The sequence below is a fragment of the Temnothorax americanus genome, unplaced genomic scaffold (genome assembly GCF_048541705.1).
Source record: "Temnothorax americanus isolate GAGA-0224 unplaced genomic scaffold, ASM4854170v1 Scaffold16, whole genome shotgun sequence".
In the NCBI taxonomy this organism is placed as follows: domain Eukaryota; kingdom Metazoa; phylum Arthropoda; class Insecta; order Hymenoptera; family Formicidae; genus Temnothorax; species Temnothorax americanus.
The window spans coordinates 3,770,866-3,785,658 of NW_027509297.1; the positions used below are offsets into that span (position 1 = coordinate 3,770,866).

Genomic DNA, 14,793 nt, shown 5'->3' on the forward strand with positions numbered 1-14,793 from the left:
TATCTTTCTTGTCTTAAACACGTTACGTGACAGAAAACAGAAAGATTTCGCTTTTCAGAAAAAGTTTATTATAAAATATACCTTAGTTAAGTACATATTCAACACTACATACGTGAACAATCTCTGTAACAACTACAGACGCGGCCGAGAATTTCTAACGTAAAAAGAATTGTGAACAATTCTACGAGAGTACCCTGCAAACGGAGAAAGGCTCTTCAGGGCGGTCCGCACGTGGGAGTTTTAGTAGAAGTTACGTTCTAATTAAAATTACCTTCTAATCAAAATACAAAAACGCATGTTACCCGCGTATAGAGGAACAACGCTGGACATCGCACTTGAGCGTTGTAGTATTTATATTTTTATTACAGCGATACACAGGAATTTCAAGACGGAGCACATAATCAATGCCGTAACGCCGAATACCGAGTTACGTTTGCATGTGCCACAGTTTGCATTCCCGTGAGTCTTAATGTTTACATCACAACCACAAACGTAAAGTTACACGAGTGAAACAGAATCGCGACGGTCGGACGCGACTGAACTTAAAACGCATATTAATCGATTATCAGTCCATTAACAAATTACAGGTAGTTTCGTCGATAATAAGAGTAAATGTAATGACTGTATATAGGACTCGATCTTGACATTCTACATGATTACAGGGCCTGTATACGCGGATCGTTTTATTAAAAAAGAAGAAAAAAATTCACGAAACTCGTAAATATGCAGGAGAGAAGCACATAAGACACAAAAGAAAATAATCCCCGGGATTGAATGTTTATGCGCCTCACCCTGTATAGCCGACGTTTATTACAATCTCCATCTACGTACTTTATTCAACGGTTTCATAATTTCGATCAAAATGATCCCGAAATGTCAGTCTTTCCGTTTAAATTTTGTTAATTTCATTACAAGTATAATTGAGCATGTGACTGCTGTCCAAAGTGACTTATTGAAACTCCCGACTTATATTCTACTGTTTCGCTAAAATACAATTTACATACGGCAATCTAGGAAATGTTTCGTTCAATTACGATGCGACACGGCACAAATATCGCGTATAATTTTTGCGACGCTACATTGTACAATTTCGATAAACTACACCCGCAGCACAAATATTTTGTTGACGCCTGAAGAAGCAAAATGTGAAACTCGCGTAAACAGATCGTATTTCTGACTACTAATCTAATAATTCTGTGCAAATTAAATTGAACAAAACGCTCCGTAATATTCGATGATTATTGTTTGTCATTTTCGGGTAGAAACACAGAGTACCGCATGTCTTACGTTACTTGTTCTATGATAGCCCGTACATATGTATAATTATCGTTAAATGCTAGAAACTCGTCGTTAACAAGAAATAAATTTTAAAACTGACCTAGGGCATTTGATTATCGAATCGTGAATGGCTAGTGTTAATTACATTTCTCTCTCTCTTTCTCTCTCTCTCTCTCTCTCTCTCTCTCTCTCTCTCTCTCTCTCTCTCTCTCTTTCTGTCATTCATATTTCATATATATTTTACCTCACTGTGGTTTGTCTATTTATATTTGAACATTCACACGCGTCAGCTTGGTTAATGTTAAAAGAAAGAAGAGTAACAAAATACATAGTTAACAAATAAATAGGAACCAGCCTATGTTACACTTAAGATACTAATGGACAAAAGTGTGAATGACAGTAACGCGATATCCGAAACGCAGGCCTGAGGAAACATTGACTGATTGTGAGAGGGTATTTTGTTACTTTTGTTCGCTTTAATTAACAATGAATTGCGAGAGATAATGTTTCTATTCAGTTGCGAAAGTTAATAACCGCTACACCATCATTCTCCTCTTCTTACCGTACGCTATTTTCATCACGTTCGCAGTTTCCATCACGAGAGTGTCCAGTATAGCTACCGTGAGTCCATTCTTCACCGCCAACTCGTCGTGATGAAACTTCGTCCATTCGTCCTCCTCGGCTTGAGCCTCTCTCGCCAGCAACTCGTCGACCCTGTCTCTGCGTTTCCTGCTCCAACGCATCACCATGTTTTCTCGCTGCAGCTTCGTTTTGAAACCGAACAGCGTAGCGACCTCCTTGTTAACATACTCGATCAGTTCCTCGACGTTCTTCGGGATCTTCATCGTGGGCTTTATCTTCACGTTCGGCTTCGTCCAACTCGGGCCAGGCTTCTCGTATTCTGCTCGATAGACCTCCACGATGGTCTCCTTACAGAGATCGAAAAGGAAAGTGTTGTAGATCCGCCTGTCCCTTCTCTCACTCTTGTCTTTGGTCAATTCGTAGATCTCGGGAGGCGCTTCCAGATTCGCGATATCCTCACCGGTCAGCTTGGCGTTGTATATCAGGGTTGTGGCTTTCTCGGTGAACGACGTTAGCTCCTCGACGTTCGACGGGATTACGGCGGTGACCAGCGAAGGCGAACTGAGCGAAGCCGATAATCGGCCATCTCCAGGTGGGGTGTAAGGAGGCGGTGGCTTGTTCGGTATCTCTCGAACATAGTAAGACACTTCCTCCGCTTCCAATTTCTTAATCTTAAAAATAGTTACGTATGCATTCAAGTAAAATGTCCATGTTTGCGACGATCTGATCATACACGGGATACGTACCTCCAACTCGATTTGCAATTGTTGGATCCGAAGCAGCTTAGCTTCCAACTCGGCGACGTCCTGACCAGGTTGTCCCACTGAAGCTGTATGGAGTAGAAACGAGAAATATACATATCGATAAATACGACAGGTAGGCAGAGATACAAGTTTCTCGAGTAAAGCAACACGAGCCTTCACATTACATCGGGGGTTCACAATGTACATATATACTTAATTTGAGAGTGCTCTAAGGAAAGGAACGGTTGGAAAATAGGGAAATATATCAAGAAAATGTTTTAATGCACATATATATATATAATGCATATACATACATATATATGTATATATATACATATATATAAAATAGTACAAAGCTGTGACAAGGTTGGACATTCCATATAACACCTGTACACGATAGTAAATCTCTTCTGACAAGTTCAAAGGGAAGAGAAAGGTAGATATATATATATATATATATATATATATATATATATATAATAGTAATTTATGAATAATTGTGTGCGATGCATAATATTTACAGGCCTTTCTTGTGCGCATACGGATCAATAATCAAAGGATCAAGCATTTCATGCGACACTGATTTGTACAGAGATAAACAAGTCAATGTTCGTATCATTCGTAGTTTCGTGTATTACCTTTAGACAAATATAATCTCGACTTTGCTATTTGTCTGAAAATAAACAACACATGGCTATACCAGGCAACGCTTTTGCACAGGAGAGCACACAGCCATTATAAAAAACAAAAGGTGTTTCTGTAGTATATAAATGTGTTTAGATCAAGTCTCTGAGATGGTCAGCCCACATAAAAATTGCATCGCATGATTTCGGTCGAGAATGATATATAATTTGTTAAGAAAGAGAAAAAAAGATCCACTATCTCTCAACATATACAGGTTGGCTTGCTTTGAAATATGTTATTCGACTCTTGCAATTCAATCGCTCGAATAGCATCTTTCAAAAATTATTGCTTTGCAATGTATCACGATTAGATTATTTCGCACATTAGACCAGACCAGACATCCATTCGATAGCGATATCGACTGGGTTACAATATTTATATAACTCTTATAATGACACACATAATGTTTCAAGTTTGAAAAAATATGTACAATCAGACAGAGATGATTACTATAATATAGGATTGATACTCTCATACATTAAAACTCTAGTTAATATATGGTCCAAGAATTTATATATATATATATATATATATATATATATATATAGTTGTGACTCTGTATATTGTCTACTATATTTCTTAATTTTATATATAATAATATTCTAATATTATACTTCGATTATCGTAATAGAATAGGCGAGAATACCTTTTAATTCGTAGATCATAGCTTCGATGTCCTTGTCGGACGTGGTAACGATGGACGCGGAATGGAAATTGGTCTCCATATCGATGCTCTGTTTCGTCGCTTTAGTGCCGCTCAGCAGATCATCGTCCAGGATATCAATGTCCAGCCTCGAGTCATTGAAATCTCTCGGAGAGTCCATCTCGATCTCGGACACACCCCTCGGAGTATCGCCGGCCTCGCTAGATTCAGACGAGCCATTCTGTTCCTGCAGTTGCGAGACTCTCTCGCGCAGCTCGTATATTATTCGTGACTTGTCATTCTCATTCAGTCTCCAAGAAACCGCTTTTCCCTCAGATAAGCCGTCCGCATCGTTAGCCTCCACCGATTGTCTGTCCTGCAATTTTGCTTTTTCTAAGAATCGACCTTTGGTTTCGTCCACTTCGTAAGACTCCTCCTCGAGCCTGTTCGTCGTTCTATTCATCTCGGGGAACGAACCATCGTCCTCCGCGGAAACTTCTGCGCCCGAGGCCTCACTGATCTCCTCCGTTACACTCGGCGCACTCTGGTCACTCCTCTCGTTGTTTTGCGAATTGCTTACAGAATCGAACGATGACTTCTGTGTGATTTCGTCCAATATTCTCAATACGTCCTCCGATTTCTGGAAGGTTTGATACCTCTCCGGCAAGTTAGCGGCTTTCTTCGCGGCGCCTGTTCTCGGAAAGTCATCTTTGTCTAGAATCTCGGACACCTCGAGACTTTCCTCGGAGATGTCCTCGTATTCTGGATCTTTCAGTACGTCGAACGTCTTGTTGATATTTCCGACTACCGGTGCGTCCGATATCGCGGTTTCGTTGTTCTTCTCTGCAGTGTCATCCGTTGTCTCTTCCTCAGCTCGTCCAGTCTGCGCCGTAGATGCCGCATCGTCTATTATCGGCTCGGGAGAATCACGCGACGACGCAACAAGTTTTTCAACGGTATCCAATCCGCTCACAGCAACTTCTACTAGATTGTCCAGCTGCTCGCCATCCGAACTATCTTGTTCCGAGATTGATTCCAGACATTCCTTTATCTCGACGGGCACAGCGCCTTCGTTTTCTGCCACAACGCATTCATTCTCGTCCTCGTTTACATTGCACGATTCCTCTTCTTCGGCTAATTCAACTTTGGCATCAATTTCAAGTTCAGATAACTCGTTATCCTCGGCGCTACTCGAATCCAACTCAGTTATTATAATTTCTTGTACTTCCGACACCGCTTCGCGCGGACTCTCCTCGTTATCTATCTCCACATATAAGTTTAAATTTATGGCAGATTTATCGTCGACTGTTCGTAACGAACTATCTATTATTTCCTCACGATTACTAGCTTCTTTATCTTTACAAGTACTCATAGAGGCTGCATTACTTTCGCTTATACCTTCCACGTTTATTTCGCTTTGCGCTTTGATTGAGGCTTCCGAAACTGCTTCAGTTCGATTTATGTTGATATCCATATCACATAAGAGTCCTTTAAAATGACTATCGACATTTTTCCCGTCCTTTTCTACGATATCCTTAACTCTGTCTAATAATTCCGCCATAGAATCAGACATTACGTTATCAAGCTTCTCACCTCCAGGAATGCTTTTTCGTTTATCATTTTCTCTAGCGATTATATCCAATATATCGTCAAGTTCGTCGTTGCTTTTTACCATGTGAGACTGTGCTAATGCGTCGTTAAACGTAACGTCCTGTACCGCGACGTTGGTGGATTCCCCTTTTGGAAGAAAGACCGACACGTCAGAGTCGCCTATTAAATTGCTTTCAGCTTCTTGATTTGTCATATCATCGACGCGTGATACATTCTTTTCCGAGAAATTATTCAAAGTATCGTCCAGGCCTGATTTCGAATTCTCGAATTCTTCACGTACTCCAGTGCTAATCTCATCTTGCGGTACCACGAACGAATCGGACGTCGTCCAGTCGTCTTTATCCTGAGAAATATTTCCCGCGCTGACTGTGCGCGATCGATTTTGATCAGTATTAGACGCAAGTGTCATTGAATTTACGGTACTGTCGAGCACTTTTGTATGAATATCTTCATCGAGATCCCCTGATATCTTCACATCATCAGCGGCATCAATTCTGACTTCTGCCTCGAGAATATTTCTCGACGATTTCAAATCTTTGGCAACAACATGCGAGCTCTGACTTGAAGCTAAACTAGGCGCGCTTCGCGAATCGCCTTGTGATGTCGTTTCCTTTGAACGATGACCAGCGATGATGGGAGACTGCATTGATATAGTGCTAAAATGTTCGGCAAGTCCCAGAGAATGCGCTTCTTTTGTTCGAGCTTTTACAAGATCCTTCTCAAGTATCGCTTCACTTAAATCGCTCTGTTCATTTTTACTTTTCTTCGAGTCATCGACAATCTGGGTGGCTGTATTCTTCGCAAGATCGAGGCTCTTTCTACTCTCTGACACTTTGGAAAGAATTTCGGAAATCGATTTTATATCGAGCTCGGAGACCAAATCATTCAGCAACTCTTCATTTCCATCTTCCAATGCTGAAGTTTGATTATCGCCGCTTGCAATCTTAATATGTTGCGACAGTATAGATTTTTCTATTTCATTCATAATCTCTCTGCTTTTGGCTTCGTAATCGATTTCATGAGATAAATTAGATATGGTAGGAGCTTCTTCCGGGATTATTGCCGATATTTCACTACTTATTCTGTCCGATATGTATTTATCATGGCTGAAATCATTGGAAGCTATTGATTTTTTATTATTTACCGACATAGGTGATTCGGTATCGACTTTCTTCTCAGGCAACACTGCTTGCCGTTCTTTATTTTCAATATCAATTATTTGATCGCTAAAAACTGATTTAGATATTATCTCTGATATATCCTGCGACGTATTCCTTTCATCATTATCTGCTCTAGACTTTTCATTCGATTCATTACTTAAGCGTGACATTATTTCTGAAAGCGCCTTAATGTCCTTCTCGAGAGAACTGATATCCTCGCTCAAGTTCTTATTGTTTAACTGCAGAAAATCTAACTTTCTCGAATAAGTAAGTATATTGGAATCGGTAACGCGTGCAACATTTTCCGTAGAATACTCGGATTTGCTGGGAATAGATTTGGAGTATTCGACGTTTCTTATTTCTGGGATCTCGGACAATATCGTGGGAGTCTTTGGCAGAGATTGATCGACATTAGTATTTAATCTATCATCTGCTGATTCGGTGTTAATAGTACTGTGATCTTCAAATCTTGCATCCGATATCGTTTGCACCTCCAATTCTGATCGTACCGTACTAGAATCAATTTTAGCATTTTCCTCACCGTACGATACGCTGGTTTGTTTGATATCGGCAGTGGATTCTCCGATTTGTTTTTCAGAACGTGCATCGTTTGAAGTCGATGACGTCGAAGGCAACGTTCGAATTTTATCGTACGCTTTTGTCGATGTATAATCATCCAAAATAGTTCGAGCGCTATCGTTGGGATCCGTAGTGTTTTTTAGTGCGAAAACGTTAGCGCCCTTCATATTTACGGATGTCATAAATATCTGATAACTATCCCTCTCATGCTTCGATAAATCCTTCTGCTGATTTCTCGTCAATAGAAGATCCGATTCCGACCTAGATCTCAACAAATCGCTGCTTTTGTAGATGTCCTGTATCCTCTTAAGCGGTATTTCAGGTACTTTGAAGTCGGCCAATGACTTTGGCTCTATAGCTAACTTATCAATTTCTTTAGTAGTTTTCTTCGATTCCAACTTTTTGCGCATCTCATGGATGGTCGTGTCATATTTCTGTCAAGAACAAAGAGAAATTTCATAGAACAATAATAATCAAATAATTATGTGCGTATATAAACTTACCTTGATTTGAGTCTGCAGGTTTGCTTCCAGAGCACGCAGCCGTTTTTTCGTTTGCTTCTTCACTTCTCTTTTTAGACGCGCCATTTCGAGACGTCGTTCCGCTAATTTCTCAGTGAGAAGTCCTATCCTTCCCTCGACGTCGCTCGTATCAGACGACAAGGTGGTATCTATAAAAGAGCACATACGTCTCTCTGATCGTGATCAGTTTAAAATTATGCAAAAAGCTACACTTAATTAATATGTAATAAAGTAACAATTTTTGCCATAATTATTATGATATTTGCAAAAGATCTTGCAGCTTGTTTGAGTTACAGTTAAATTTAATTCAAAATTTATCAAAGAACCATTACACGTTATCAATGCAAGTTAATTGATCTTTTATATATGCAGTGTATGTAAGTGCATTTTTGTTACCCCCTCCTTGCTGATACAAAACATTAGACGCTGCCACGAGTTTAAATGCCGCCTTCTCCATACGAATAACACGGTCCTCTTCTGCTCTTAACCTTGCGTGCCACGCCATCCAATCCTCGACACAATTCTTGCGCGATGCAAGATCTGTTTCGCGTGCGTTCAAAATCCTAAGGGGAACAGAAGAAAGTGTACAGTTCCGAGAATACGCACATGCATGCCTGTTATGCGGATTGCCTCTGCAGAGAATCTATTTTTACAATGCTTCGCTTGATGCGGCATGGAGATGCACACAGGTTTATTATTAGATCTCCCAGCGTACGATTTTAGTGATTCAGAATTTTATTAGCAGACGCACACGCGTGTCGCGCCGAAAAACAGTGTCCGAACGTTTGCAATTATTAAAACTGAAAGGAACAATGTGATAAATGAATGTACGCATATAGGTGCACTTACTGTTCACATTCTCTGTCTTGCGACCTAACGACCATAGACCTCGAAAGATTTTTTTCGCTTTCTTGAGAACTGTGATGGGAAACGGCAAAAGTGCTAATCTGAGACATGGATGCGTCTTGAGTATCCCGCTCGTTCCTGGAAAGACTTTGATCATTCTCAAATTTTCTGCTCGAAGCAGGAGCGGACCTGTTTCCCTTATTCTCGTTTGCTATCGATAACTTCGAGCTTTTGTCCTTGGCCTTCGAATGCTTAACGAGAGTCTGAAGCGATGTTTGGCTCTCATTAAAATCTGATTCGTCCAAGATCGAACTTTCTTTGTTGTTATCTAACTGAAGCAATGCGTTCTCCACTCTTGTACGTTTATTATAAAGCTCAATAAGCTCCTCCGATATATGAGAGCTTGATTTGGACCGCGATATATTTTCCGTTGACATACTAGGGGCTGATTTCGTTTTTTGATACTTGGAATTTTTACGCTTAGAGCTTGTTTTCAGTTCGACATTAGGCTGAAACTTTTTAGATATGTCTCTGTCACTTGTGATAGACTTGTCAATCTTCTTTGAGTTCTTACTCGTACTCGCCTGCGATATTTCGGAGATGTGTGACTGCGTCGTCTTTGAAACGGTGTCTTGGACTATCTCTTCCTCTATAGATTCACTATTGGCAGTTGCAGCGTTAGAAGTTGATTCTTTCCCTTTTGCAGTTGTCGCGGTTTGTATGGAAGGATCTGTTACTTGCGACGTTCTTGATCTTTTAAGCGCTTCCACTAATGTATCAGATTCCGATTTTACATAATCAGGTACCGACGCATCTACTTCTAGTCTCGGTGACTGCGACAGTCTGATCTGATCCTGATTTTCCAAGAGCCGAATATTTATTTTCATGGGATGAATCCGTTTCGACTCCATGTCCAGCTGATTTTGCTTCTGTCGCAAAATATCCGCTCTAGGCATCTTGTCTTCGTACTTTCGAGACCGCAGCTCGTATTTCGACATATCGCTTTTCCTTTGCAACTGCGTGGGACTTTTCTTCTGTTCCTTACTCTCAACTAACTCGTCGAGTCTTGCCGCGGATGTGTTGTTTCCTTCGCTTAAACTTACTAATATGTTAGAATTCAACCACTCAATTTTGGATGCATCACTCTCGGATGCGTTCAGGCGCGTGTCGATCTGAGACCGATCATGCTGAGACTTATCCGAATCGATCAAGGAGCTCATAGAGCTATTACTGCGTATATCGTAACCCTTCATAGGACCCGATAATCTTCTCGGCGATTGGCTGTCTGCGATCTTCTTCAATTTCGTCAAGATATTCTTCGTTGACATTTGCGGATTAAACATGCCTCTCTGTTTTTCAAACATTCGTTTTCGTTCCAGGCTTGTAAGTTCGTGAAACAATTTGAATCTATCGATAAACGGAAAAAAAAAAGTTTAGTATAAGATAAATAAATTGAAAGTACAATATATTACACAAATGTCACTTACTTTAGAATTTCGTCCTTCTCTTCTAATAGTTTTAGAAGCAGAGCTCTCTGTTTCTTTTTCACGGAACGGCTGTCTTGTCCGGTATCTTTCAATGCACGTTTTTGCTCTTCCAGCTGCACCAATTTCTTGGTTTTGTCATTTAACGTTTTTTCTCGAACCTTGAGCCACTCTTTAATTTGATAGCTTAATTGATTCTCGTCTCTCAAGAGTCGTGCTATCTAAAAACAAAAGTATAAAAAATATCCAATTAATATACGTGTTAAATACAAATGTAAACACACGTAAATAACAGAATATGCTTGCCTGTGAATCTATAACTTTATTAAACGAGCACGTTACATCTCGAGTCGAGATACTAATCTCGGTCCCGGTTTCCGTTTTTATCGACGAGGTAGTTTCGTGCAAACTAATCTCCGACATGGTCCTCATTCTGCTAGGCCGTGACATCTCTTCTATTTGGTCCAAATCTTCGAATTGTATGGCCGAACTTACAGGCAGCTGAGAAATTTCATTTCTCCTCAAAAATGGTTCGTATGGGTTTTCACGCATTTCTGACAATCTGTTTTGCACGTTCCGTTCGTCCGCGGATATGTCCGTTTGAGTCGCAATGTCATTTACCGTTTGCGTTTGTACCTCCGCCACTTTGACCACCGCTTTATTAAACTTTCCATAATTAAATCCATAACCCGCCTCATCGACGTTGCCTTGGTTTGCCTTTTTTTCTACATAATCAGTTAGATTCCATGTTGCTGTAAGAAAAAAATATTCCAAATATTTAGTGTATAATGTATTTATATATACATAATGTATTTCTACTGATAACAGTCTTCTTACTTTTCTCAACAGCATCGTTATCAATCGTAGCAGCTGCACGGTCTTCTACGATTTGCGCGACTTCCTCTTCATCTTTTTTATCGATTTTCTGCGAATTCTTTTGCTCTTGCATTTCGCATTTAGTGTTGTACAGACACTTTTCAACATCCATTACTTGTCGGAGGGACTCATTGTAAGAATCGTAAAGATGCAGTTCCGCCTGAAATTGCATATGCAAAGCTGTTGGATGTATCTGAAATTCCAATGCACTTCCACTTTATCAAAAATACATTGTTATGACTGAATAAAACGTGTGTGACAATGTATTTATACTCACCAATTCTACCTCCTCTCGTTCTTTTTCAGATTTTACTGTCGGCTTGTACTTGGGGCATCTTGCATCAACTTCCGAATCACTGTTCTGCATCAAGTATCTCCTTCGTTTTGACCTGAGCACAAGATTCATTCTTTCTGGCGTCATTAAGTTATGAAATTCTGGTTGGGAATAGCCCTCTCTGAGAGAGATTCTTCTAGGATCAAACAATACTTCTGGCAGTGTACCGTCGTCCACATCATTTAAATCATCGTTGGTAGCTATTTCTTTAGTTGTAATAATGCTCTGTGAACGTGACTCCTCGTCTTTTTTAACGCTCGTACTTGCAGACTGTGCCACGGAATGTTCTGTATATTTGACATTTTCTGAAGTTTTAGATGATCCGGCAGAATTAATGCTCTGTTTACCTTCCACAGCCGTTTCGAGATCTTTACTTTTTGATGATTGCGTGGAACTTATAGGATAAGCACTTATACGACTCCTGGAACTGTTTGTTTCAGACATAAATTCAACATCTTCTGATGGCTCCGAATTGACACTGTGTAGTTTATCATCTTCGCCTTTGTTATTCGACATTTTATTTTTATCAGACACTCTCTTCGTTTGGTCCTTACAGATAATACCTAATTTGTCTTCCTTCAATTGTCTACTATCCGAATCAGATTTATGTTTCAAGTCTTCCATTTCAGACTTTTGCTTTAAAAAATAGTGGCTCATGTCTTTAGATTTATTTTCGGTACTAGATAAAACGCCCATATTATCTCTCGCTGCAACTTTATCTAGCACTTCCCAAGATGGAAAAACCGGAAAGTCGCTAGATTCATTGCTGGACATTCGAATCTTGGATTCTAGAAGATTGTCTTTTGTTAATTCCACCGACTGTGCATTGAAAGTCTTCTGTCTTTTGTCATCTTTTTTAGCAATGGATGCTACAAAATTTTTATCTTTTGATTTTACCGACGAAAAGTCATTACTCTTTGCAGTAAGGAATGGTCTTTCATTCTTTGGTAATTTCGCGTTACCCATATCTCTGACATCTTTTCTGGAGACACGTCTTGGACTTCGACTGCGTTTTACTTGGTCTTGCATGGATTCGTCCCTCTTTGCACACGAAGAATCATCCTTTTTCATTCTCTTAGATCTGTTTTCCTTTTCTCTGGAGTTGTCTCTACCATGTTCTTTCTTCTTGCTTAAATTAGACGATATAGAGACATTTGGTGCTTTTAACGGCTCGATGCTTTCGCAATTAATAAATGACGATCCGTCAGAGGAGAAGTCTAATTTTCTCTGTACTCTTTCACCAGTTCTTAGACTTTTGTCAGATCTGTCGTGCACAAATTCCATTGCAGCTATTTCAGACTTTGTCGAGGGCAGCTCCTTTGAAACAGAATTTTCTCTGCTGGAGAAGTCCAGTGTTTTTGGAGAAATTTTCAGATCTGGTACTTTCAGCGGCTTGATAAAGTCCATTTTTTGTACAATTTGATTCCGTGTATTCAAACTTTGCGTACTAGCCGCTTTCAGTACCGAAGAAGTCAAACTTTTTGCTTGAGAACTTGAGCCATGTGCTTTGGCGCCAATATCAATACGATCTTCTAAAGCGAGCTTTTGTTTCACTGCGCTAATAAACGTAAAAGGATATGGCTGTACAGGATAATAGGATAGCAAATTTTCTAAGCACTTTATGCCAATTGCCGGCACTCGCAAATCAGCTGATTGCTCCTTGAAAGTCTTCTGTTGCGCCTCAAGTTCTCGAGTAATCTGTGCTGCCTGTAATAAAAAAACAATGTAAAATTTTATATATGCAAACAAAAAAGTAACAAGCAAAAATCACTCACAACAGCAGAGGTCTCGGCGCGTTTGGCAATAACATCTGGATCCGAGAAGAAAACATATCTTTCTTTATCGATAGATCCTTCTTTTCGATTACTGCTCTTCATATTCTCATTCTTAAACTATATAGATAACATCCCATAAAATTATCATATTGTCATCCATATTTCTCATGCACTTATAATTATAGTGGAATGCAACAGCATCTGAAAACAATACAAAAAATATGAGTTAATATTAGAAAAAAGATATCCTCTCTTAATGATATAAAATCTTAATATATAAAATAAAATAATATATCTCTGTACGTCTAATCAAATAATCTCGTCATTTACAACTTGATTGTTTAGTCACAGATCATATAGTCAGAATTGGGGATTCACGAATTGACATGGAATGGGTTATCTTATAAATTTTTACAATACACACACACACTTCGCCGCTGTTCTCACTCATTTAGTGTTCTATTTGCTTACATGAGCTTGGGACACCGAAGTGAAAGATATTTTCTTAATAATATAAAATATACCTTTATGTTTAATCAAAAATAACTTGATCGTTTGTGACAATGCTGTTTAGTTGCAAGTCTTGCAATCAAAATTGAGAATTGGCGAATCGATTATTTTGCAATTTTTACAATAAACATCATTTACATTCTAACTTACAGGTTTTAGCTTGGAACACCTAAGTACAACGATCGAAAAAGGTAAACCTAATTAAGGCATCGCAGGTGAACGATTCTTCCTTGAACCAACTTTACTCGGCGACGAGAGCAATCGCGCAAATGTGAAATGTGACATCTCCATTCTCCATTCTCCACAGGGGTGCGTTCAGGAATTACTGGAATTAGGCTAAATTTCCATGTTCCATCTTCTTCTTCTTGAGTTTATATGAGGTTTGTTCGCGTCGCTTGCCCCACCATGCTCCTAATCACTCCAATGCACACCAAAAAAACTCATTTGCTCCAATCGCCACTCGCCACCTTTTATCCCTGATCCAAGTGCTCTTTGGTTTGGTGTATATGCGACGCGAACAAACTTAATGGCTCCGCTTCCCTATAGGGCGCGACACTGGCTGTGTTTTGCGGCCAATTTTGCCGAACCACACGGCTAGCTAAAGCGGGGAGCACACACTTCTGCACAATGCATAGGCCATCGCACACAAAAATTGCATAGGCTGCATAAGCATAACATAAGACCGCTGGACCAATGAGCATCCAGCATAGAGTCACCATATTGATTTACATAAGATGCTCATTGGTCCAGCGATCTTATGCTATGCTTATGCAGTCTATGCAATTTTGTGTGCGATGGCCTTAATTGATTGGTCCATATGCATGTGCATAAGCTGCGTTCCCACTAGACGCGTCGCGCGTCGCGTCACGACGCAGCGTCATGAGTTATCCAATCAAAACGTTTCATTTTATGACGTCATTTCCGACGCGAGATCTTGTCAGAAATGACGTCATAAAATGAAACGTTTTGATTGGATAACTCATGACGCGACGCGCGACGCGTCTGGTGGGAACGCACCCTAAGGAAATAGACCAATCCGTTTCTTTATGCATATGGTTATGCACCTATGCAAGTTTGTCTGGATAGACCATTGGTTAGGGTCGACAGGAGTAAAGCCGGTTAAGGTAGTCCTTTTGCAGCACCTAGTAAAATGTAAACAAGCGCTGA

At 39.9% G+C, this 14,793-nt stretch overlaps 1 protein-coding gene across 2 annotated transcripts; it reads right to left on the reverse strand.

Moving 5' to 3' along the window:
- Positions 1-45: 45 nt before the first annotated feature.
- LOC143895507 (uncharacterized) lies at positions 46-14,051 on the reverse strand. Of its 2 annotated transcripts, none has more exons than XM_077402678.1 (12): positions 13,777-14,051; positions 13,117-13,317; positions 11,285-13,048; positions 10,969-11,167; positions 10,438-10,883; positions 10,135-10,352; positions 8,651-10,054; positions 8,198-8,364; positions 7,784-7,950; positions 3,934-7,714; positions 2,607-2,689; positions 46-2,531 (listed from the first exon to the last, which is right to left on the reverse strand). In XM_077402678.1, the coding sequence occupies exons 2-12, from the start codon at positions 13,216-13,218 to the stop codon at positions 1,815-1,817; spliced, it is 9,048 nt and encodes a 3,015-aa protein (XP_077258804.1). In that variant the 5' UTR covers positions 13,219-13,317; positions 13,777-14,051; the 3' UTR covers positions 46-1,814. The 2 variants fall into 2 exon arrangements, with proteins under 2 accessions (XP_077258804.1, XP_077258803.1); XM_077402677.1 differs by having other exon boundaries at positions 10,969-11,200; positions 13,777-14,050.
- Positions 14,052-14,793: the final 742 nt, after the last annotated feature.